This window comes from Heterocephalus glaber, unplaced genomic scaffold (assembly GCF_053883595.1).
Source record: "Heterocephalus glaber isolate CG9 unplaced genomic scaffold, H.glaber_assembly_v1.0 deba00001509, whole genome shotgun sequence".
In the NCBI taxonomy this organism is placed as follows: domain Eukaryota; kingdom Metazoa; phylum Chordata; class Mammalia; order Rodentia; family Bathyergidae; genus Heterocephalus; species Heterocephalus glaber.
The window spans coordinates 57,844,861-57,872,093 of NW_028258325.1; the positions used below are offsets into that span (position 1 = coordinate 57,844,861).

The 27,233-nt window shown below is 36.5% G+C and overlaps 1 protein-coding gene across 2 annotated transcripts in view; it reads right to left on the reverse strand.

Annotated features, from left to right (window-relative positions):
• Tmprss11a (transmembrane serine protease 11A) overlaps nt 1–27,233 on the reverse strand; it is a 74,609-nt gene that overhangs the window by 6,936 nt on the left and 40,440 nt on the right. The window contains exons 6-9 of one of the 2 annotated variants that reach the window (XM_021262283.2): nt 24,051–24,089; nt 21,518–21,689; nt 5,559–5,818; nt 1,916–2,058 (exon numbers count right to left, since the gene is read on the reverse strand). In XM_021262283.2, coding sequence (XP_021117942.1) covers nt 1,916–2,058; nt 5,559–5,818; nt 21,518–21,689; nt 24,051–24,089 — 614 coding nt within the window. The remainder of the gene's footprint in view (nt 1–1,915; nt 2,059–5,558; nt 5,819–21,517; nt 21,690–24,050; nt 24,090–27,233) is intronic. The other variant, XM_021262286.2, reaches the window with a different exon arrangement.

Here is a 27,233-nt window from a genome sequence, read left to right on the forward strand (position 1 = left end):
ACCTCTACTCCTGTCCTAAGAGCTAGTTCAACTACAGACACTTCAGCTTCATTCCTGTTAATCATTTTTGTTTCTCATTTACGCTTATAGAAGAGTGATCTTTTTCTTCCAGACACTCTTTCTTAGGGGTCTCTCGTGATTGCTCCTGACTTATCCCCAGCAGCCAGCACGGTTCAAGTACATAGTGCAACTCTTCAGCCTTTTTGAATAAATAAATGAGGAGATTAAACGGAATAGACAAAACAATGACCACGGAAGATTATGGGTTAATTTTCCTCTATGTTATGTTCCCAGTTACCAGAAGTTTTCCAAACACATCTACTAGTTTTTGGAATGCTTTTGAATACCACCTTCGGAGAGTTCTCCAATGGTTGCCTGAATAGCGGTTACAACCAGGGGTCTTTAATTTCATCAACTCTTGACTGAACTAAAAACAGCAGCAGAATCACAGATCTGCCCTAAGTTGTAAACACTTTTCATTTTTGGTTTTCATATCTGCAATCCTGATACATTGTCATTTGTACTTGTGTCTTGTCTGGCTAGACTTCTGATAGAGAAATTAACCCTTCCCCCTTAATCTCATATATAGGAGAAGAGATTTGTTGAGTTCTACGTCATTATTTGGTAAATTTGAGAATGATGTTGGTGCATGGATTTATTCTTCATCAGCAGACTAAGGCCCTCTCCCTGTGCACCCACTGTCAACACTGTGTTCCTGTTATGGATCCTTGTGCCTGAATCAGTGCCCTGATGACTTCTCTTTTTCTATGAAAAGAGCTCATTTTTGCAGTTAGGCAGGAATCTTCCTTCTACTCTTTAATCTAGGGAAGCCTGTCTATGTTCTCCAATCCCTGCTGAAGTGTACCCACTTCGTGTGGGAATTCTCATAGCCTGCCTACTCCAAGCCTCCTGATTACGACTTTCACTAGTTTCCCAAGGCATAGACGTCTTGCTGGAGTCCTGGCATTCTAGCTGCCTCTCTTGACATTCTTGGGCATTGAGAACAGACCTGTGCCAGATGCTGCTCTTGCACAGCTGACATACTACAGAACTCACTGCTCCTTTCTGACAGAGGTTGCTGTGCTATGTGAGACTCTAGGTCAGGCTTTCTGCCACCTGATGCCAGTGCCATTCCCATCATTTCACCATGTAGAGTCACCTCCTTGGAATTTTCAAGAGTCTCATTAAAAAGGAAGTGCCTTCAGGAAGAACACAACTCACATCTTTTTCAGGAAATACACATTCCAGCTGGATTGTAGAGGACAGAGAAGTCCCCAGGAAGAACTCCAGGATCCGACAACATGCCTCTCTATTTTCTCACCATTACCCTGACCTCTCACCTCTGATCCTCGATACACTGAGACCCCACAGAGGACTTGGGGTTTCCTCAAGTATGAATTGTAATTTCATAATTGTGGCTATGCTTTTTCTTTTTTCTGGAATATTCCTTCCATTTTCTGAAACTGGGTAAGTGCTATTTTTCTTCATGCCTCATTGAAATATTACTTTTCTGAGACTTGTCCTGAAAATATTCCCCCCCAAGGAAAAAGTATTTGCTCTCCATTGTGATATTTATGATACCACATCACAATTTATTGTACATAGTTGCTTCCTGTTTAGATTTTGAGCCCCTTGAGGGAAGGGACTGTTTTATTAATCTTTGTATTTCTGCTTATTAAGAAATTTTAATTTTGTTGATCAGTCTGTTTGATAGCATCAAAGGAACCCTCCTTATTTCATTTTACTCAATACGACATTGAAAAATATGTTTGTACTGTGAAGTTTACAATTAAAACCTTTTGGAGTTGGCATGATGTCTGTATTTTGTGCCAGTGTAAAGAATACAGAATAATTCCTGGGCCAGATAAAAATTCTGAGATGATGACATTGGGATGATTTCCTCTCTTTGACCTACCCTGCATGCATCATAGATGCCTTCCAGATACCCAGCACAAAGCATCCCGGACTTTATGTCACTGCCATACACGTACGGTTGCCTGCAGATGTCCTTACTGATGAGCCTTACTCTGGCTTCCCGGAGACTGTTTTGGGATTCTCCTTAGGAAAAAGAAAGTAGTTTTAGTTTTTCAGTCAGTATCCTTAGCTAATGCAAGAGAACAAGTTTTTTTTATTTTTTGATTTGTTTTTAGTCTTCTCCACTGTACAAATGTCAATTCAGCAAAAATATAAGCAGCTTTAGAGAAAAAATAAAATTAAAATACGGCACATTTAATGACAATGTCCTATCATATTTTTATAAATACTTTTATATGCAAGAAAAACATTTGGTCTCTGCTGTAAAATCTTTGTCTCTTTAATTTAAAACAGTTTATTTTTACAGGGTGGCATTCCACTTTTCATCAAGTTCTTACTTGTGGTTTCAGATTGTTCCCATAGACTTTGCATGCTTAGATAGTCTTCTCTCTTGCCTTCATAAAATTAATATCATAGTATGTTTATATTTTCCATTACATTTCATAAAGAGCTTTGAGATATATAATGGGATTAAATAATAATGGCTTCATCTTTTGCATAAATTCGGGGCTCCAAATTATAAACCAGTATTATGACAGGCAGACTCAGTAGAAAACTAAGAATAGCACAAGCATTATGGGATTCTTTATGTCAAACTATACACTGGTGAGGAAACTATGACAGTCTGGTAGGCAGAATTCTAGGATAACTCCCAAGATTGATGTGTGATTCCCTTTTTCCAATCTGTGAATATGATGGACATCATTCTTCCTAAGAGGTTAATGGTTATATGGCACAGATGTGGGTATTTTGCAGATGTAATAAGATCTGTGGTCTGATTGAATCTGATTAATCAAATGGGAGATTATCCAAGTTGGGTGTGACCAAATTAGGTAAGGCTTTTTTCATCAATGGTTTAGAACTTCCCCAAAGTCTAAGATGCTTTCTTAATGGAATTTAGGAAGCAAGGTGCCATGAGCTCTACAGCTGAAAGAAATGAAATTCTGTCAAAAACCAGTGAGCTCTGAAGACAGAATTGAGGCACAGATGAGCCCACCTTATAGTCAATACCATGATTGGAGTTTTGTGAGATTCTGAGAAAAGGACACACCTAAGCTATGTCTGAACTTCTTAGTCATGGAAACCGTGAGATAACAATAGAGTGCTGTTTTAAACTGTTAAATTTGTGGTAATTTATTTATGCAGTATTGTAATAGAAAACTAATATTTATACCATTTCAAGAATTTCAAGATCACTTTGAGATTTATTTCTGGAGAGGTGTTTGCAAATACATTTTTATAAATTCCCAGAAAATATAAGTGTAAAACTCAGCAATATGCTAAGGGATTTTTAAACTTATTCTGTCTTTTGAATACATTTTTTTTTGCCTATTACAGTATCAATTTAAAAGATCATGTACAGCTGGGTGTAATACCAGGACTTAAGAGGCTGAGGCAGGAGGACCATTAGTTTCAGGTCAGCTTGGGCTACATAGTGAGTTCAAAGCCAGCTACAACTACTTAGTAAGATTCTGTCTCAAAACAAAACAAAACGCCAAAAAATTAAAAAAAAATCATATCCAGTGCCTGGAAGGATAATGTAAATATGATAAATTTTCAGATGATGGTGTAAATTCTCAAATTTTTCAGCAAATTAGTTGGTAAAATATATTCTCAATTAGAAAAAGCAAAATTCGTAAATTCTGGACATTCCTGAACTTTTTCATATACTGTGGGAGTGTTCAATAACTTCAAAGTTTTGATTTCATTAAAGAATGAAGATTTATATCTTTATTTGTTTCTTTGTTTTTTGGAGAAAAGGACTCACAATATAGCTCAAGCTGACCTTGAACTCACTATGTAGCCCAGGCTGGCCCTAAACTTGCCGTGATCCTCCTGCCTCAACCTCCCAAGTTCTGGGATTACAGGCTTGTGCCACATGCCTGCCTCCAAGAATGAGGTTTTTATTTACCAGTGTTCTCTGTTGTTTTCTTATTTTCAATTTCATTCATTTCTACTCTTATTATTTCTTGCCATTGTATGCTTTGCTTTTCTGTATTGGTTTCTTGAAGTGGGAATTTAGTTACTGATTTGAGATATTTCTTCTTTTCTAATGGAAACATTAGCTACTTATTTCGCTCATTATTTTAGCTGCATCCTGCATCCTGCACATTTAGTTTTCATTCAGCTCTATGTATTTTAAAGATTTTTTCCTTGATGCTCCCTTTTTGTTTATGGTTGAGTTATTTAATTTCTATGCATTTAAAGATGCTCCTCTTATCTGTTACTGATTTCTGGTTTGAATCCATTGTAGTCAGAGTGCATACTTTGTGTGATTTCAATTCTCTCATGCTTGTTAAGGTTTATTTTATGAATCTGGACATAGCTTATTCTGGGGAATGACCCATGGATACTTGTAGTTAATGTTATACTGTTGGTTTTGGTTCAAATGTGTGCTAAATGCTAATATTTATAATAGAATCTAAATTGTGTTATTAACAAGTTATCATGGCAGATTTATATCTGTATAACCCTAAAATACTGGAATAAAACATTTTTCCCACCAAGCCACAGGAACTTTATGATATTCCTCCCATCATTGTGAAGATGGGCTGCAAACCCCATGATAAGATGTGTTTCCCTTCATAGAAAGTGTGGACAGAGGGAGATGTTAGGTTTGCCTTTCTACTGCAGTGGAGTCCATGTACAGTGGGTAATATTTCTATCATTAACAATATGACCTTAAGGCAATGCATATCCAGCACGCATGAGATATACCTAAACCATACAGGGTATCTGAAGAAAATATAGAGGCCATGATGCCTATTCCTATGTAGTGAAAGATCATTCCTAGTTCCTCAGTGGAGACTGAAAATTAGAGCCTTGTTCCTTATAGCTTGCTGTATGCAAATAAATTATATAAAGTTCTATATGTGCATTTTGTCATTTTCAGAGAGTCTCCTTTCATTTCAAGCTCAGAGTTAATTTTTTTTTTCTATTGTTATACATATTCTCTTGGAACACACTGCGGAATCCAGAGTAGGTCCTACTGAGAGTACCTGACAACGTTCCATAGAGGATTAAGTTAGTATATCAAGTTGAATCGCTTTAGAAAGGGCAAAATGTTTTGATGATTTATCTCTGCACTATTCTTACTTATAAATACCCTTAAATCACCCTTTCGGTATTAAAGCGAATTTTGCTGTGTAGGCATAGGAGAGTACAGTCAGTCCGTCCGGATATCCCAGACCTGCTCTTAGCAACCTTTGCCACTGTGTGGCGCCAGAATTCCTTCAAACAAAGCCAAAATGGGAAAACTAGGACCAAGAGATGCAAGGAGCCAGGGACTCCGAGTTCCAAGATGTCCTGTAAACTCCTGATTTTAGCCTTGTCTTCTGGCACCTACTGACTTCTAAATTACCATGATCAAATTTATTGTTCGTTTGTCTTTGTTTCTAATTTATTTAATTTGAGGCGAATTTCTGTGACTTGCTAAATAAGAGCCCTAACTAAACCAGTGGACCGCGCTCGCATCGCCGCGCGGGGGTCCGGCCTGGCGCGGTCTGCGGTACCCAGGTACCCACCGCCGTAGTACAGCTCCCCAAATCCCGTGATGTACACGGTCGAGTTCGGCCGGAAGGATGCGGAGACAGCCGGCAGGCAGATGCGGCGGACATCGTCCGAGAATGTGACTTTGGAGGCGAGCTGGACCACAGCTATGTCGTACTCTCTCGCCGGGGAGCGGTACCTCTCGTGCACAATAATCCTTTTGACGTTTCTTCTCATTAAGGGAGGGTTTATTGTTGTTCCGAAACTAACAGTCCATTGGCGTGGATTCACACTACTGGAAAAAATTTAGAAATTAACAGAACATATGAACTGTGCAGAAAATATGAACTATATTAGAAAATGCCATTCTGACAATACTTGGTTGCAATTTAAATATAGTTTGCTTTTAGTATTTTGAAGGTTTAAATATATATGGCATATCGTGTATCATATTATATACAATATATGGCATATTAGAGCTGAACTTTAATACCAATTTATTGAATTTTAGAACTGCAAAGCACATACAATGTCATTCAGTTATCCCTTCAGCAAATATTTATTAAGCATCCATGTGCTGAACATTACCAAAGTGACGGGGGTAAAGAGGTGGCCAAGACACAAGTTTCCAGCTTATGGGACTGTTAGATTCAGAACACAAAAAAAGATCAAAATAAATTAGAAAGGAGACCAGTAGCTTAAGCAATAAGGATTATTAATAAAATAAAATAAGGTAATGCATAGAGTACTGGGGATATTTTGGAAAGATTTTTGTTTTAAAACAACACATTTAGGCTGAGACATGGCTGACAAGGAACCCCATATCAGGAAGACAAATCTCCAGGGGAACCTCCTACAGCCTCAGGCCAGTGGGATTCACCTTAGGACCCAAAGGGAAGAATGTTGGGGTGAGGTGGAGAGGTCGGCCGGAATCAGAGTCTAGAGTTAACCCAAGTGATGAGGGAACCCACTCCTTGTTCTTGAACTGGGAGTTATGTAGTCTTATTTACATTTCAAGTCATGTGCAGTTCTCACTGGACACTGGATTATCCAAGGTCCAGAGTCAGTGTGGTAAAAGCTATCTGAAGATGATTGCAGTCATCTGCCAAAAGATGATCCAGTGCAGCTGACTTCTGGCTTGTGTGCTTGGATCATGGTACATACAGGAATTGGAAAGATCATTTTGGAATGATGGAGATCATCTGATGAAGATTTTATTTTATACTTAAGGAAAGTTAATCCCAGATTCATTAAACCATTTGTGTTATAGCTCGTATACCTGTCTCACTCTGCTGTTTTCTCTGGAAGGCCCACTCCCCCACCGAAGTATATCTGTTGATTACCAGATGCACATACTTAACTGATTAATTAGCTAACATCATTCATGAAGGATAAGCAGAAACAGATACCACCAATATAGAAACTTCTCAATCCCTTTATTTTTTAATGGTTAGCTTTAGCCGTAGAAAGAACATATAAACATATTGAGGTGGAAAGAACTGTCAAATATAACTTGGAATGGATAATTACTGTAAAAATGTGTCCATGAACTGTGTCAACTTAAAATGGTAATATAACAATAATATACTGTCTATGTGCTTTGTGTGGGCTTCTGCTGAAACCCCTTCTGTGTTAATATGTCCTTGTTGAAAAACACCAGGTGGGCCTGTTTCTGGAAAGAGTAAAAAACCAGCCTTGAAATTGTTTATGTAAACCCCCAACATTGAAACCATGGAAATTCCCTTGCTGTTTTGCCACTTCCTTGCTATACGCTGCTGTGTGACTTTGACTTGAACTTCTTACTCTGCAAAAGGTATATAAAGGAAAAACAGTCTTAACTTGAGGTCAGCCTAGAAAGACTCGTTTCCTGAGGCTGTCCATTGCCTGGCAATAAACTTCTTTTTGTTTTACCCAACCGTCCTTTCTCTGCAAGATCATTTCAACTCCCAATTTGCCGCAACAATATGAGCAGAGTTTAGTCTAATTTTGCAATTGTTAACTATGCTGGGATTATTATTTTAAAATTCTGTCTTCTTATAACCTTTTAGTGTGCAAAGTTAATCCAATGAGAAAAGCTAAGTAAAGATGGCTTGTAAAAATAATTGTTCATATACATAAATATATTGATGATTTGGCTTATAAGTCATTTTTATGAGTTTTATTGCTGTGAAACTGTTTCCTCAATGAAATCATGCCTAGGTGAACTTAACATAAATCAAGGTTTTTGAATTGAAAATGTAAAGATTAGACCTTGAATTGTATTTAGTTAAGTGTGAATGAATGACTATTCTAGAACTTTCAAACAGTGGTCTGATAATATTTAATATTGCTTGTATTTTATTACCTTTGTATATGACAAATCTTAAAAAAGTACCTTCCTTAGAGACCCTAAGTAAAGATTAAAAATAAGCTTTCTAAACTTCTAACTTGAGCCCAAATCATCATGATGGAAATTAATGGTGATAAACAAAATACATAGGAATTTAGATTTCAAAGTCAGTTGTAAAAACTCAAAGTGGTGACACCTGGCCCGAAAACAATCCCTAAAAGAGGAATCTTGGAATTTTGTGGATTATTATTAAAAAAATAAAAAAAGTGATAAGTTGTCTTAAGTGTTAATAAACTGAAATAATATCAGTCTTGGGGTAGGAAAGATTAAAAAATGTGTGTAATCCTCTCATGAATCCAGTGTTTGAAAGATGAGCTTTGGCATCAGAAAGATGTATGTTTTCAATTCCATCATCTTCCATTATGACTCTGGGCAAGTCTTTTGACTTTTCTTATCCACCTCAGTGAAAAAGGGCTAACCAAACTGGTCTTAACTAGCAGAATGGATGGAAGAATTATATGAAACAAATCTTGAGCACTTAACCAAATGTTTGTATCACAGTGGAGCTTAGTTATCAGTGGTAATCATTACAAAAACATCCTCAAGGGATGACTGTCTCTGCCTGAGGTCTGCAGCAGATGCAGGGTCATCCTTTGCTGTGGAATTCTTTTCAGCTTTGAGCAGGTATGTCTGTTGGCAAGTTCTTTCTTGATTTTCTAATTCTTTTTCACATGACAGTATTTCAGATCTACTAATACAACTACCATTTATATCAGAGCTTTCTCAGGATAACACTTTTGTCTCCTAAAATTAAGGGATATATTTTCCCTTTTCTTTACCAGTCAAGATTCTCTAAGATAATTTTATTTTGTCAGTTTCTCTTTATATGTATTGTCCAGGATTGAACTCACTGTCTTAGGTAGTATCTGACCCAAAGAGTCAGCTTTTCTCATTGGATTAATTTTTCACACTAAAAAGTTATAAGAAGATAGAATTTTTAAATAACATCTCATTTCTCTTGGGCTCTACTTATTTCAAATGCAGTTTAAATCACAATGCAGTCTTGGGGACAATAGACTCCAAGTAAGCTATCTTCTGACAAAGTTTTCTAAATAACTTTCACATGTTATTGTATATTTTTGCTTTTTGTACTGTTTTTTCACTCCATTTATACTTACTAACTAATGATTTACTAATTAATAATTTTATTGTTGCTCATTACTCTGACATGATTAAGGACTTTTTAAACATTACATTTTTGTTACTCAACACAACCATTTCCCTTCCACAACTTCTACACCGTCTGCCCATTCTGGAGTATATGCTGCCTAGGACATAAAGAAATGAGTTGTCTTTGGTAGGCCATGGAAGGTCGACCTCCCTAAGTGTCACCCTCTGAGTAGAATGGTTTTGTGAGTGAGCTACATGTTACCCTTGCATTAAACTTCTGTTATTTGTCTTTTCCAGAAGCTTCTTATTTAACTTGTCATATATGACATCAGTCATACTATCTTTATGGGTTTAATTCTTGAAAGTTTATTTTAAAGAAGGCACTGGTATCTTACTATTTCCTATCATCTATCTTTTATTTTGTTTTGTGAAATTATTTATACTTTGAGTTTCTCACATAAGATAGTTATGTGATATGTAAGCTTGTGTGTCTTTTTTATTTCACTTAACATTATGCTCTCAAGCTGCTCCATTTTCCTACACATGATTCAGACTTATCCTTCTTTATGACAGACTAGTACTCCATTGTGTGTAAATACTACATTTTCTGGACCCAGAGGTGGAGGGAGGAGGGAGGAAGAGGCGGTGAAGGGGAATAAAAAGAATAAGATGTGTTAAATACATGCACCTACCCTCTACAAATGTATGTAAACATTATATACTGCAGACATGTACTAATAAAAATATTACTTAAAAAATGTAAAACAAAAAAAAGCCACTGATAATTACTAAACGTTTGGAGGGGAACCAATATGACAGGGCCTCTGGAAGTTGGTGATGTTAAAATTTTATTTTAATAAGCAAAATAAAATGTATGGTTTGGAGATTTTCACTCATCTAATGTTTGGCCTGAGAAAGAGAATCTAAGAAACAGCTGTTAAGTGGATAAAGAAATAAAGACATTTTCAGATATAGAACTACTATCACAAAATTGGCTAAATTGGTGAAGAACCCATGAGTGGGAGATATACTGCCCAAAACTATAACCTGCAGAAAGGATTGCGGATTTCAGCCTATTCTTTTGAATATTAAGATTCTATAAGAGATAGAAGAAGGGAGGAGGGAGGAAAAGGCAAGTAAAAAGAACTAAGAATGGTTATGTCCATTTACTCCTCACAATGAATGTAATCATTAGGTACTAATAAGAATAAATTAAAAATATAAATAAACAAGATGGTATGTTATACAAACAACAGTGAAATAACAGTGGAAGGGGGTCAAGGGAGTCTCTAAAGAGCACATCATAGTCCACACAGTTCTTGAAGAATAATGAGAAGTACCGTACCCTCAGTTAAGGAGCGAAAGGAATTTAGAGAAGGGGAATAATGCAAGCACAATAATTTCCAAGAAAAAAGATAGATTTCCTGCAAGTGAAGTGTAGAATATGCTGTGTAGTCAAGAGTGTGTCACAAAAGCAAGATATTGTTACATCTCTAAGGATTGGTTCTACAGACAAATACATATATCATGAGGAATGTGAAACTAAGTTTTGGTGACATCACAGTAGTCAAACCCAACTCTGAATCTTCAGTTACATAGCACAGAAGAAATCAGTATTTATGCCTATTTTCAACTCAGGATACAACAAATTCAATTAGTTTAAAGTTCTGCATTCATCTATCAAGGTAATGTTCAAACAATCCACATTCTTTAAAATAAAGGAAATAAATATTTGACGTTGCTGTAAGCAATAAAGAAAATATTACATAGCAAAAAAAAAACATGTAAAAAGAATATTAAGAATCTACAGTCTTAATATGTATACATTCTACAAGTATTAAGTGCCTCTACATAGATTTATACTCTTAGATATATTGATTATGATAACCAATCAGATCTCCTAATACACCAAGGTCCAATAATTTGTCCAACTTATAGATGACCCAACTCTGCAGCTGGCTACGGTATGTTTTACTGCAAAACTGTCTTTCCATTTATTTTGCTGAGATACCCAAGAAGGCTTATTATCACCATAATAATTAGTACTGAGGAAAGCTCATAAGGTTAATCTACTTAGGAATCTAAAACTTAAAAACATCAATGATAAAAGATCTGACTATTATCTTGAAAAATAAAAATGAAAATTGCTATAAAACCAGAAATTTAATCTTATATTTCATAAAATTTATGTTGTGTAACAGTGCTCATGAGGAATAAAGATTAGTCAAGTGTTAACTGTTCAGTAATAGAATATACTCTTCTTTATCTCAGATTTGTCTCTTGTGGCTCTGTTGTCAAGAATCTCTCTTAGAACTAGAATAGCAAAAGAAATTCTGGGCAACAGAGACATGGCTGGGGGGTATCACAATCCCCAACCTGAACTATACTACAAAGCTACTGTGATAAAAACAGCACGGTATGGACAAAAGAACAGACCTGAGGATCAGTGGAATAGATTAGAAGATACAGAAGGAACTCCAGACATACTCAGCCACCTCATCTTTGACAAAGGAGCCAACCAACATCATTGGAGGAAAGATAGCCTATTTAATAAATGGTGTTTGAAAAACTGGATTTCAGCCTGCCAAAGATTAAAACTAGACCCATATCTATCACCATGCACTAAACTAAGATCGAAATGGATTAAAGATCTAAATATTAAAACAGAAACACTAAACCTGCTGGAACATAAGTTAGGTAGAACTCTTGAAGACATTGGCATAGGAAAAGACTTCATGAACAAAACCTCAGTAGCATGAGAACTAGCAGAAAGAATCAACAACTGGTATCTCATCTTATTAAAAAGTTTCTGCATTGCAAAAGAAACCACCAACAGAGCTAACAGACAGCCTACAATATGGGAAAAATTTTTAGCAGCTGTACCTCAGACAAAGGACTACTATCTAGAATATACAAAGAATTGAAAAATCAGACCCCCCCAAATTCAAAGACCCAATTCAAAAATGGGCATCTGAAATGAACAGACATTTCTCAGACAAAAAAGTAAAAGCCGCAAACAAATATATGAAAAAATGTTCAACATCACTGGTCATTCAAGAGATGCAGATGAAAACAACACTGAGATTCCACCTCACCCCACAAAAATGGCTGCTATCAAGAAATCAACAAATAAATGCTGGCAGGGCTGTGGTGAGAAAGGAAACCTCCTCCATAGCTGATGGGAGTGTAGACTCGTGCGACCACTGTGGAAATCAGTATGGAGGTACCTCAAAGAACTAAGACTAGAGGTCCCATTTGACCCAGCTATTCCCCTGCTGGGTATCTTCCCAAAAGAATTAAAAGAATCATACCACAGTGATATATGTGCACCCATGTTCATAGCAGCACAGTTTGTAATAGCTAAAGCTTGGAAGCAGCCCAAGTGCCCATCAGTTGGAAACTGGATAAAGAAGATGTGGTTCTTTTACAAAATGGAGTACTACTCAGCCATAAAGAATGAGAAACTAGAGTCATTTATGGCTAAATGGATGCATATAGAGGCCATACTCTTAAGTGAAATAAATAGGACACACATGTGTAAATACGGAATAGTTTCACTAGTGTGAGAAACTGATAGTGTAAACAAGGGTTAAAATGATTAAAATGAATAATTGACAATTTGAAATAGGAAAAAAGGTCCAAAGATGAAGGGGTGAAGGGAGGGGAAGGAGAAAGGAAAGGAGGGAAAGGAAAAACTATGAGAAAAGAAAAAAAAATGTAAATGATGTGTATGTAAATAGGGAAGGGAGGAGGGGGTGAAGGGCACACAGGTAATGGGGAAAAAATAAGAACCAAGATATGTCATGTACAGGTACAAACACCCAATGATAAATGTGAACGAATTGTATACCTAAAATGTACCAATAAAAGAATTTAGAAAGCAAAAAAAAAAAAAAAGAATCTCTCTTAATCCTTTAATATTCAAAGAAAACTCTTATGAATGAAGGTCCTGTTTTTATCATCTGGTAATTGCTCATTTTGTTGTGAATCTTTTTAATTTGAAAAGGTTTTTTTTTCCCATTATCTATCTTTTATTCTTTTTTTTTTGTATTAAATTCTTTTATTGGTACATTGTAGGTATACAACACAATTACATTTCTCATTGGGAATTGTACCTTTATATAATGCACCTTGGTTCTTATTTTTTCCCCATTCCTAGCCCACCCTTCACGCCCTCCACCCTTCCCTATTTACAAAGACTTTATTTCCATTTTTTCCATTTCTCATCATTTTTTCCTTTCCCTTCTTTCCTTTCCCCTGTGCCTCCCACTACCCCTACCCCTTTGAACCTTTTATTCCTATTTTACATTATTGATTATTCATTCTAATAATTGGTACATTTTAGGTATACAATATAATGACATTCATCATTGGAAATTTGTACCTTTACATAGTCTCTCTTGGTTCTTGTTTTTCACCCTTGCCCAGCTCTCCCTTCAACCCCTCCAGCCCTCCCTATTTATAAAAATTTTGTTCCTATTTTTCCATTTTCTCATATTAATCCCATTCCCTTCTATCCTTTCCCTTAGCCCTCCCACTTCCTTCCCCTTTGCCCCTTTTCTTCCTATTTCACATGACCTATTACACATTTAGTCCTTATTTACACTTTCAGTTTCTCACACCAGAGAAACTATTCGGTATTTACACATCTGTGTCCTATTTATTTCACTTAAGAGTACTGCCTCAATGTGCATCCACTTAGCTATGAATGTCTCTAATTTCTCATTTTTTATGGCTGAGTAGTACTCCATTTTATAAAAAATCCACATTTTCTTTATCCAGTCTCCAGTTGATGGGCATTTGGGCTGTTTCCAAGATTTAGCTATTACAAACTGTGCTGCTATGAACATGGGTGCACATATATCACTGTGGTATGATTCTTTTAATTTGTTGGGGAAGATCCCCAGCAGTGGAATAGCAGGATCAAATGGGATTTCCAGTCCTAGTTCTTTGAGGTATCTCCATGCTGATTTCCACAGTGCTTGCACCAGTCTACACTCCCACCAGCAGTGGAGCAGGGTTCCTCTTTCCCCACAGCCCTGCCAGCATTCTTTATTGGTTGATTTCATGATAGCAGCCATTCTTTCTGGAGTGAAGTGGAATCTCAGCATTGTTTTCATTTGCATCTCTCAAATGACCAGTGATATTGAACATTTTTCCATGTATTTATTTGCCATTTCTACTTCTTTGTCTGAGAAATGTCTGTTCATTTCAGATGCCCATTTTTGGATTGGCTCTTTAAATTTGGGAGGTCTGATCTTTTTAAGTTCTTTATAGATTCGAGATAGTAGACCTTTGTCTGAGGAAGAGCAGGTGAAGATTTTTTCCCACACTGTGGATTGTCTCTTCACACTGCTGGTGGTTTCTCTTGCTGTGAAGAAGCTTTTTAATAAGAAGAGATCCCATTTGTTGATTGTTTGTGCTAGTTCACAGGCGACTGAGGTTTTGTTCATAAAATCTTTTCCTACACTGATGTCTTCAAGGGTTCTACCTAACCTCTGTTCCAACTGGTTCAGAGTTTCTATTTTAATATTTAGATCTTTAATCCGTTTTGATTTTAGTTTAGTGCATGGTGAGAGATACAGGTCTAGTTTTAATCTTTGGCAAGTTGAAGCCCAATTTTTCCAGCACCATTTATTAAAGAGGCTATCTTTCCTCCAGTGAGGGTGTTTGGCTCCTTTGTCAAAGATGAGGTGGCTGAGTGTGTCTGGCATTGTTTCTGCATCTTCTAATCTGTTCCACTGTTCCTCAAGCCTGTTTCTTTGCCAGTACCATGCTGTTTTTATCACAGTAGCTTTGTAGTATAGTTGCAGGTTGGGGATTGTGATACCCCCTGCCATGTCTCTGTTACCTAGAATTGCTTTTGCTATTTTGGGTCTCTTCTTGCTCCAAATGAATTTTTGGATTTTTTTCTCGAGGTCTATGAAGTATGCTGCTGGGATCTCAACTGGAATTGCATTAAATCTATATAGCAGTTTTGGAAGTATGGCCATTTTCACTATATTAATCCTTCCTACCCAGGAGCAGGGGATGTCTGTCCATTTTCTGATATCATCTTCAATCTCTCTTTGAAAAGGTTTTTATATGTCAGTGTTATACATTTGATTTGATCAGTTCTCTGTGATAACAATTACCAACTTCCTGCATCCATTGAAGGTATCAGTTCCATTTTGCAATTAGTATGATTATTTATCATTAGCATGAGATTGACCCAAGCTTTTGGCAAAAACAGACACTAGTATTAAGTGGAGAGTGCTATTTGACAAGGAACTAATTCTACATGCCATTAGAATATAGTTTGTGTTAAGATGACTTCTGCTTTCTTAGTTTTCTTTATTTAAAACTATAGGACACACATGTGTAAATACTGAATACTTTCTCTAGTGTGAGAAACTGAAAGTGTAAATAAGGATTAAAATGAATAATTGATAATTTGAATTAGAAAAATGTCCAAAGGTGTAGGGGTGGTGGGAGGGAAAGGGGAAAGGAAAGAAGGGAAAGGAAAATTATGAGAAAAGAAAAAAAATGAAAATGAAATCTATGTAAATATGGAAGGGTGGAGGGGGTGAAGGGCTCATAGGAAATGGGGAAAAAAAAAAGAACCAAAATACATCATGTACAGGTAAGAGCACCCAATGATTAATGTAAACATATTGTATGCCTAAAGTGCACCAATAAAATAATTTAAGGACACAGCCCACAGCACAGAGGAGGCCTCCAGGTCAGCGTGCCATGGCTCCCAGCACAGAGGAGACTTGCAGGTCAGTGTGCCATGGCTCCCAGCCTTGAGGAGGCTTCTGGGTAGGCATGCCACAGGTCCCAGTGTGGAGGAGGCCTCCAGGTCACTGTGCCACAGCTCCCAGCCTGGAGGAAGCTTCCAGGTAGGGGTGCCACAGCTCCCAACACAGAGGAGGCCTTTGGGTCAGTGTGCCATGGCTCCCAGCCCAGAGGAGACTTCCAGGTCAGCATGCATAGCTCCCAGCACAGAGGAGGTGAGCCCCGCCGGCACCAGGAACCACACCCACCCCCCAACAAAATGAGAAGACAGGTAAACAAGCCTCAGAACCAGACTTCCAGATCACCTACAGTAACCCCAAAAGGAAATGACATGGAACAATCTGATACTCAACTACCTGGACTCCCTGAACTAGCAACGAAGGAGGATCTGGAAAAAGTGGAATCAGAAATAATTTCTTACGTAACAGCAAAGATTGTGCCCATAGGGCAAGACATGATTAATAAATCTAGAGAGGACACAGATAAAAAAATAAAGGAAGTGAGGAACATGATGGAATGCCAACATAGGAAACAAACGGAATCCATGAAACGGATGCAAACAGATTTCCAGGAGATTAAAAATTCCATTGGAAGCTTACACAGCTGAATGAGCCAATATGAAAACAGAATTTCTGATATAGAAGAAAAGATTGCAATCAGTGACCAGGAAAAGAGAAATTCTTTAAAATTCTAAGGGACCATGAGAAATCAATCCAGCAGCTGCTAGATGATACAAAGAACAATAACATAAGACTGATTGGAGTCAATGAAGAAACAGGAGAGAGTGCAGATGACATAAAAAAAACTTTTCACAGAAGTGATAGTAGAAAACTTTCCAAGCAGGGGAAAAGAATTTGACATACAGATAAGCAAGGCATATAGAACTCCAACTAGCCTTGATCAAAAAAAATCTACACATAGGCATATCATTGTTAAGAGTCCAGAAACCCAACAGAAAAACAAAATTCTACAAGCAGTTAGAGAAAAGAAACAAATCACATACAAAGAAAAGCCCATCAGATTCACAGCAGACTTCTCAACACAAACCCTCAAGGCAAGAAGAGCTTGGAGTGATGTATTTCAAGCCCTAAAGGAAAACAACCTCCAACCCAGATTGATGTACCCTACAAAACTATCTTTCCAAATTGATGGTGAAATAAGATACTTTTATGACAAACAGCACCTTAGGAACTTCATGAATACCAAACCACCACTTCAAAAAATTTTAGACAAAATCCTAGAAAAAGACAACAAGGATCACATCCCCAGGAAGCCCAGCAGAATGAATCCACCAGGCATGACAAGAAATTAAAAGCAAAGGGGGAGGATCCAACAAAAAGAAAAAGTCATGACAATGATAACTCAATACATATCAGTTATAAACATCAATGTTAATGGTCTCAACTCACCAATCAAAAGAAATAGACTGTCAGAATGGGTCAAGAAACAAGATCCAATAATATGCTGCATACAAGAAACACACTTAATTCAAAAAGAAATTCATAGGCTGAAAGTTAAAGGGTGGAAAACAATACTCCATGTGATGGGAACCCCCAAAAAAGCAGGAGTAGCTATCCTCTTTGCAGACCAAGTGGCTTTCAAACCCACACTGATTAACACAGACAAAGAAGGACACTATATCTTTGTAAAGGGAACAATCCAAGAAGAAGAGATGACAATCATAAATATCTATGCACCAAACACTAGTGCACCCAACTATATAAAACAAATACAAACGGACATGAAAAACCATATAAGCACTAATACAATAGTAGTAGGGGACCTCGATACCCCATTGTCACAAATAAATAGATCAACTAGACAAAACACAAGAAATGAAATTCTAGAACTCAATCACTCTTGAACAAAAGAACTTAACAGATGGTTACAGAGTGTTTCACCCCACAAAATCAGAATGCACATTCTTTTTGGCTGCATGTGGGTCATTCTCCAAAACAGACCACATACTCGCTCATAGAACATATTTAGGTAAGTGCAAAGGTACTGAAGTTATCCCCTGTATATTATTAGACCGTAATGTGAAGAAATTGGAGATTAATAGCAAAAGAAACTGCAAAAACTTCATAAACACATGGAAATTGAACAACACACTTCTGAATAACCAGTGGGTCACAGAGGAAATTAAAGAAGAAATCAGACAGTTCCTTCAAATAAATGGTAATGACAACACAACATACCGGAATCTACAGGACACAATGAAAGTAGTCTTATGAGGGAAATTCATAGCAGGGAATATGCATATTAGGAAAACAGAATGAGCCCAATTAAACAACCTGATGCTGAACCTCAAGCTTCTAGAAAGAGAAGAGAAGGAAAAATCCAAAGCTCATACAAGGGAGGAAATTATAAAGATCAGGGCAGAAATCAATACAATCGAGACTAAGGAAATGATAGAAAAAATTAATGAAGCCAAGAGTTTGTTCTTCATAAGAATAAACAAAATTGACAAACCCTTAGCCAACCTTATAAGAAAAAGGAAAGAAAAGCCCACATCCATACAATTAGGATTGAAAAGGGTGAAATTAGAACAGACCCAACAGAAATCCAGAGGGTCATCAATACCTATTTCAAGAGCCTATATGCCAATAAGATGGAAAACGCAGAAGAAATGGACAGATTCCTAGACATGTATGAATTACCAAAATTGAATGAAGAAGACCTAAAAATTCTAAACAACCCAATATCAATCAATGAAATTGAAAACATAATTAAAAACTTACCAACCAAGAAAAGCCCAGGTCCTGATGACTTCACCACTGAATTCTACAAGACATTTAGAATGGAACTACTGCCACTACTGTTTAAACTCTTAAACGAAATTGAAAGGAAAGCAATACTCCTGAAATGATTCCTGGAAGCAAGCATCACCTTGATCTCCAAAGCAGAGAAAGACCTAACCAAAAAGGAGAACTATGGGCTAATCTCAGTAATGAACATAGATGCAAAAATCCTTACTAAGATACTGGCAAATAGAATGCAGGAGATCATCAAGAAGATCATACACCATGACCAAGTGGGATTCATCCCAGGGATGCAGGGATGGTTCAACATACAGAAATCAATCAGTGTAATACACAATTTCAACCGAGCCAAGGACAAAAACCATATGATCATCTCAATAGATGCAGAAAAAGCATTTGACAAAATCCAACACGCATTTATGATAAAAACCCTACAAAAAAATTAGAATAGATGGTCTCTACCTCAATCTGATAAAACCCATCTATGGAAAACCAACAGCCAATATCATACTAAATGGTCAAAAACTGAAATCCTTCACACAAAAATCAGGAATAAGACAAGGATGTCCACTATCACCACTGCTGTTCAATATAGTTTTGGAAAGATTAGCTACAGCAATTAGACAGGAGAAAGAAATAAAAGGAATAGAGATAGGAAATGAAGAAGTCAAATCGTCATTATTTGTAGATGACATGATACTCTATATCAAAGACCCCAAGAACTCCACCAAAAGTATTCTGGACTTAATAACCAAATTCAGTAAAGTAGCTGGATACAAGGTCAACACCCAAAAATCAATAGCTTTCCTCTACAGGAACAACAGACTCACTGAGACAGAAATAGGGCAAGCAATTCCTTTCCCAATACCATCCAAAAAACTGAAATGCCTAGGAATCAACCTAACAATAGAAATCAAAGACCTCTTCTCTGAAAACTATAGCACTTTGAAAAGAGAGATTAGAGATGATATCAGAAAATGGAAAGATGTCCCTTACTCCTCTGTAGGAAGGATCAACATAGTGAAAATGGCCATACTTCCAAAATTGCTATATAGATTCAATGCAATTCCAACTGATATTCCAGCAGCATCATTCATGGACCTTGAGAAAGCAATCCAAAATTTCATTTGGAACAAGAAGAGACCCAGAATAGCAAAAGCAATTCTAGGTAACAGAGATATAGCAGGTTATATTACAACCCCCAACTTGAAACTATACTACAAAGCTACTGTGATCAAAACAGCATGGTACTGGCAAAGGAACAGACCTGAGGACCAGTGGAACAGATTAAAAGATGCAGAAACAATGCCAGACACACTCAGCCATCTCATTTTTGACAAAGGAGCCAACCACCCTCAGTGGAGGAAAGATAGCCTCTTTAATAAATGGTGCTGGAGAAATTGGGTTTCAACTTGCCAAAGACTAAAACTAGACCAATATCTCTCATCATGCATTAAACTAAAATAGAAATGGATTAAAGATTTAAATATAAAAAGAGAAACACTGAACTGGCTGGAAAAGAGGTTAGGTAGAACTCTTGAAGACATTGGTGTAGGAAAAGACTTTATGAACAAAACCTCAGTTGCCCATGAACTAGCACAAACAATCAACAAGTGAGATATCTTCTTACTAAAAAGTTTCTGCACAGCAAGAGAAACCACCAGCAGTGTGAAGAGACAACCCACAATGTGGGAACAAATTTTCACCAGCTGTCCCTCAGACAAAGGTCTACGATCTCGAATCTATAACAAACTTAAAAATATCAGACCTCTCAAATTTAAAGACCCAATCCAAAAATGGGCACTTGAAATGAATAGACATTTTTCAGACAAAGAAGTAGAAATGGCAAATAAACATATGAAAAAATGTTCAACATCACTGATTATTGGAGAGATGCAAATGAAAACAACAATGCTGAGATTCCACCTCATTCCAGAAAGAATGGCTGCTATCATGATATCAACCAATAACAAATGCTGGGGGGGGTCTGTGGGGAAAGAGGAACCCTGCTCCACTGCTGGTGGGTGTTTAGACTGGTGCAACCACTGTGGAAATCAGTATGGAGATACCTCAAAGAACTAGGACTGGAAGTGCCATTTGACCCCGCTATTCCACTGCTGGGGATCTTCCCAACAAATTAAAAGAATCATACCACAGTGATATATGTGCACCCATGTTCATAGTAGCACGATTTGTAATAGCTAAAACTTGGAAGCAGCCCAAATGCTCATCAACTGGAGACTGGATAAAGAAAATGTGGGGTTTCTTTTTATAAAATGGAGTACTACTCAGCCATAAAAAACAAGAAATTAGAAACATTTATAGCTAAGTGGATGCAAATTGAGGCAATACTCTTAAGTGAAATAAATAGCACACACGTGTATATACAGAATAGTTTCTCTGGTGTGAGAAACAATGTGTAAATAAGGACTAAAATGTATAATAGATAATGTGAAGCAGGTAGAAAAGGGGCAAAGGGGAATGAGAAATGGGAGGACTAGGGGAAAGGAAAGAAGGTAATGGAATTAATATGGGAAAATGAAAAAATGGAAACAAAGTCTTTGTAAATAGGGAGGGATGGAGGGGTTGAAGGGAGGACAGGGGAAGGGGGAAAAAATAAGAACCAAGAGAGTATGTAAAGGTGCATACCTCCAATGATGAATGTCATTATATTGTATACCTAAAATGTATCAATAAAAGGATATACAAAAAAAAAAGAATTTAAGGAAAAAAAACTATGAGGATTTAATTGATCAATACTAGGATGATGATTACTACTTCCTATATTCCCACCAACTTTTACAAATTAATATGCATATATAACATTTTAGAAAAAAATCTGAAATTTAAAAAATTTTACTTCAGTAATATTTGGGACATTTTCTATTCTCCAGAATTTGATAAAACATTGACCGTTTTAGAAGTAAAGGGACCCTATTTAGGATCAATACCTTACTTTTTAAAGCAGTGTGCCGCAGTGACTAGCCAGGTGTTACTAATCAAGGTGGCCCCACACTGATGGATGTTACTGCGCTGAAGGGAAGCTTGCCAAGGCCAGGCACCCTTAGGTGCAAGTTCTCCAGACATTATTCTGTTGACTACTAGTGGTGCAGCTCTTTTACCACAACCTGAAAGAGATGAGATTATTAAGTTATAGGGAACGTCTAATTTTCAATACAGAGAAACTAATAAAAGACTGTAATACAATATTTAAAGCTACTATTATGTAAGCATGCACTCCATCCTGTCCATTTTCTGTATTTCCAGGTGCACTATTCTGCTTGCAGTAAATAGAATATATTACCCACTGAAGCTTTGTTAAGCTGCAAAGGATTGACACACTTCAAATTAACCCTGTGGACTTGCATTATCAACTATCTAGTTACTCTGGGAGCTCCCAGTAAGATTACTATTTTCCAGTTTTAGGTGGTCCAGAGGTGTTACCTTGACAGGAAGTCCTTGCTAGAGGAACAACTCCCTCTGGCCATACGTGTAATTGCCTGTTTGTCAGAAACCCACTCTCCTTTTCTGAGTGACCACTTTCCTCTAAGGTGTGCCTGGATTAATGTAGCACAACTAGTTTCTCTTCAGGATGAAAGTTTCCAAGTTTAAAAGTAAACATTATGTTCTCTATTGTGAGAATAAACATGTATTCTATTGTGTGCATCAAACTTAGGATTCCTGCTAAGAATTAAACCAATTTATAGCACAATTTGCACTAAGAAATGGTAGATTTATTTCTTGCTCCAACTAATTAAGTATCAAAAAGAAAATTCATTTTACTGGTATTGATTACACTCCAAACATGGCATGGCCAGCTGTTTTAGAAAGCTTATTGCTCTGAGTTTAGAATACCATTTTTCCTCATCTGAAGGAATAGAGTACTTTCCACTTCCCATCTTGCTTCAAGTCTTGCTCATCTAATTAATTCTCCACACTGGAACCTGAGTGATCTTTCTGAAGTGTCTGAACCTTTCAGACATTTCATTGTCCTCCTGATAAAGCAAAAAAGTTTCATTGGGGTTCTGGTCCTTGATCACTATTAATCACAGCCCTCCCCTTCCTCTCCCAGTACTGCAAGTTCCAGCTGTGCTGATACTTTGTCAGTTATAAGAGATGACTACACATTCTCATTTGTCTTAAGATGTTTTTATGGACTACTTCCCATGCCCAGGAACTCGCTACTGGTCACTTGCCTTATGGCTTCACCTCTGTTTTATTTCCAGGATCATATTCCGACTCCATAAGATCAGGCTACCTAAATTTCTTTCCTTTTTTTTTCTTTTTAAAGTAACAGCTTTATTGAACTAAAATTTGCATAGTGTACAATTTACAAACTCGAAGTGTATGATTCAGTAAGTCTTACCATATTGACATAGTTGTACAACAATGACCACAATCAAATTCAGATCATTTTTGTTATCTAAAATCAAAATACTCTACCCACTACGTATCATCTCCCAATGCCTCTCCCTGAAATCTAGGCGACCACTGAGCTACTCTCTATCTTTATAGATTTTCCTATTCTGGGAATTTACTTTTCATTTCAAAATAGACCATGCTTATAGCAACAATAAAGAGCTTAACATATCCAAAGAAATAGAAATCTTGCAAAGTGAGCTCTCACACTGTTTTGGACAGCAGAAACATATTTAGATTATAATAACGCACTCTTTCTCTCTTTTTCTTTTTCTTTTTCTTTTTATCCTATTGTCTGTCTTTTATTTCATGCTTTATTTATATGTTAACTTTTTCATATAAGGGAACCCATGTGATGTTCAAGCTTGTGTGTCTGATTTTGTTCACTTAACATTATGGTCTCTTATTGACTCTCATAGCAGTATGTACTTTATGTGTTAAAGCATTTATCACACTATTGTAGTATGTCTTTCCCTATCTTTGAATTATAATTTTGAATACAGTCCGAACTTATTCACAATGATACCACCAGCTCCTGACATCTGGTACTTGGTAGATATTAAATGATATTTGTTGCATGAATAAATGACAAATACACAAATACCACTACTCAAATTCTTTGCAATTTTCTTTCAAAATGCAGGCCAAAGTGAATTGAAGTGGGTTAGTGAAGCCACCATCAGCTATGAATATGAGACCAGTAAGTAAACTTTAACCACTGAGTCTTAAATAACAGGGTTCATCACTTTCTCATTACCATTTTGTCATTATTCTACTTTTCTGCAGGAAGCACATTACATAAAATCGTTAAAAATTTAGAAAAACAAGTTCACTTATTCCAAAGCAGAAGTATATACTTTCTTCAAATTTCTCCAGAATTGTCATAATGTAAAATGTTTTTTAAACATAAATTTTTAAAAAATCAGTCTTAGAGTTAGGAAAAGAGAATTGCTATCTATTGTTCAATTATTACTCTTTTCCAAGAAAATATGGGCCACATTAGCTAGTACTTGAAGATATCTTTGCTGATGTGAAAATTGAAGTTATTTATGTAAGCTAACTAGACTTACATGCTTGGAAAATTAGCTTTCCTGTTGATGAGCTCATTGCTGAAAAACAAAATAAAATAAAGAATGATAATTCGATACTCTTACTTGGTCTCAATGACCAGGAATTATCAGAGGACATTGACCATATATGGATTCTAGACAATGTAGATCAGTCAGGAGAACAACCATCTAATATAATAACATATGTGTACATTTTGTAGAGATTGATAGGCAACCTCTAATAAGATGGATAATGTCTGAAGCAGCAAGACACAAATAGTGGATGATTAAAATCCACACATAGTTTCAATTAACACAAAACTGTGTTTTCCTACCAGTGCAGAGGAAAGCCTCTTTGGATTCCACTGTAGGTATGGGGGAAAAGGGAGCAGTAGATGCGCCCGGGTCTTAAAGGCAGCCTTGGCCAGAACAGGTCTGCTTTTGTTTCTTTTGTTACTTAAGATTTCACATAAACCTTTTTTCTTTTGTGAAGGTGAAGCAAGACTTAAAAAGGAGGAACAAAAAGTTTCTCCAACCTAAGCAATACCTGAACTGTAGTTCTTTGTTCTAATAGAGATAAAACCAGCAACTTTGTCCTTGTAAGTAAAATTTTATAATCCCCTGTTCTCATAATATCTTGTTTTTACCTGACGAGGGCCACTAGGATATGTTAAGTTGCAAAACTGTCATAACTTGACAAACTGTCTCTGTTCTGCTTGCCTATTCCCAGGTAGGCCAACCCCCTTTGACTGAATGTATAAAAACTGGAGCTTTTCCTTTGTTTGGGGCTCAGCCTTTGGATGTGAGTCTGCTGGGCCAATGTGCACCTAAAATCCTGGGATTAAATCCTCCTGTTTCACCTGTGGTTTCTCCTGTCTCTTACATTCCAAAGCGCAGGGGTTTAGAATGAAAAAATTGAAAATTGTCACCTAAAATATTTCTAAAACATAGTTTCTAAAGATCAAAATGCTTCTTTGAATAGTAAACTATGGTACATTTTTATCCAATATCCATTGAATATTGGTAAAAGTCAATTATTGAACAAAATTTAGGATTAAATTTTGTTAATTTGCAACAAGTTAAGAATCTGATTAAGGGAAACACAGACATTTAAATTTGTGTACATATGTGAAAATGTATTCAGCAAATATATACAACTTTTGTCAATTTTAATTAATGAAAGAGAAAAATAAGTCAGAAGATTATATGAAAACTTTATTGATGGTTAAGTGCAAAAAGACTTAATAAGCATATGGTAATAAACTACTTTACTTTATTCTATCAGTGCCATGTTTCTCAGTCTTACCTTGTCAGTGCCTCACTCCCCTTTGTGCAAAATAAGAGTTTCATTCTAACTTTCTGTAAATTGCACACAGGAAACTAGTGACAATGAACTTGATGAAGTAGGAGTTTTTCAAAATACTCAATTCAAAGACACCCAATACAACATGCCCAAGTCACTATGTGGTGAAGAATCAATTGCTGAGAACACATTCTCAGTGCATACTCTACAGAAGGAGCTCAGTTCTCTGACAAATGTAGTTTAAGCCAGTAAGTTTCTTGCTTCATTAAAAATTTAATTTGTTCTTAGTAGTGGAAAAACTGTATGGTGTTAAAATTCTCCAGTTAAAATCTCATCAATTCAGTTGCAGCAAGATGCAAAAGATCCACTTTCAGGAATGATACCAGGGCACATGTAATGGTTATAAGCATAACTAGATTCTTAAAAATTGAATTTTTGGGAAGAATGATCATACTTGGAGGTAAACTACTTCTTTAATAAGTAACTTATTTGTTAAAGATTTCTAGTTTTTACCTAGCATTTTTACTCCCCAAGTATAGAAATGAACAGAAATATTAACACTTCAGTCTTGAAAGTGACCACGCCAGCACATTTCTAAGTTGGGAGAAATCTAGTTATTGTTCAGTTTTTTGGGGGTTTTTTTGGTACCAGGGATTGAACTTGGGACCTTGCACTTGTGAGGCAGGCAGCAGAACCGCCAAGCTAAATCCCTGGCCCTATTGTTCAGTTTTACGTAATGCAAAAGTCATGGTGGGAAACAGAGCCTTCATCACCTGACATATAGATGCTGAGCTGCTTCACCACAGCCAGTGACTATTTTATTAATTATATATTTTTTATCAGTACTTGTTTGTAGTACATAATGATTACATTTATTGTGGGGAATTTGTACATGAACATAACACATCTTATTTCTTTTTTGTCTCCTTCCCCTCCCATCCTCCAACTCTTTGTCCCCTTAGCATTTGAAAATGCTTTATTTCCATTTCTCATTTTAAAATCCTTTTCCCTTTCTTTCCTCTCCATCTCTTGCCCTCATTTGAAAAAGATCTCCCTACTTCCTATTATCCATCCTTTATTTTTCTCTACTTTTGTAATGTGAAGAAGCTGATTTTAGCTTTGCTTTGACACACCGTATCTAGTGAAGAATCTGCCTTACAGTTATTTGTCAAAACAAAGCATAGCTTCTTGATAAATTTTGGATGAATCTTAAACTAAGGGATTATGTATAGGCTTGACCTAGAATGTCAATTGTTTTAAATTCTATTTTTCTGAAGTTCCAAGGTTACATATTTCTGTAGAACAATATTTTTGCATGTTTAAGAATTGCCTTAAGATGCTACTCTATGAGCCTTTCCCAAACACTAGTAAACACCATACAATTGAAAATTCTGGAACCTTCAAGGTTACTTTATTCTACTACTAGTCACTCACACGAATGGCTTCAGGTTTCTGAAGTATGCACACAATCTAATAGTTTCACACTAATCATGTAACCTCTTTGTTCACACAATATTTTTGTATATTTTCACAATAATTCTGTGATTTCAGGAAGCATAAACATTATCACTGCATTTTACAGATGTGAAAACGAGCACAAGGTATCGGCCACTTTTGGGGTCCTGTGGTAACTCAGTGGAGTTACAATTAGGTTCCTCTTAAATTAAGTTTTCCATCAGTTCATCTACTTTTTTGATCTAGTACAGTTACTAAATTAAGAGAAAATTTATAAACTGATCCCAGAAGATATAAGACCAGGCAACCAATGACTATTTCACGCCTCATTTCTAGTTTCAGATGGTTTGGTCTTTTAAATGTCTGGAAGATTTACTCATTATTGGCACTTAAGTACATCATATCATGTAACTTATCAGAATGGCCGCTATTTCACAAGCTAAATT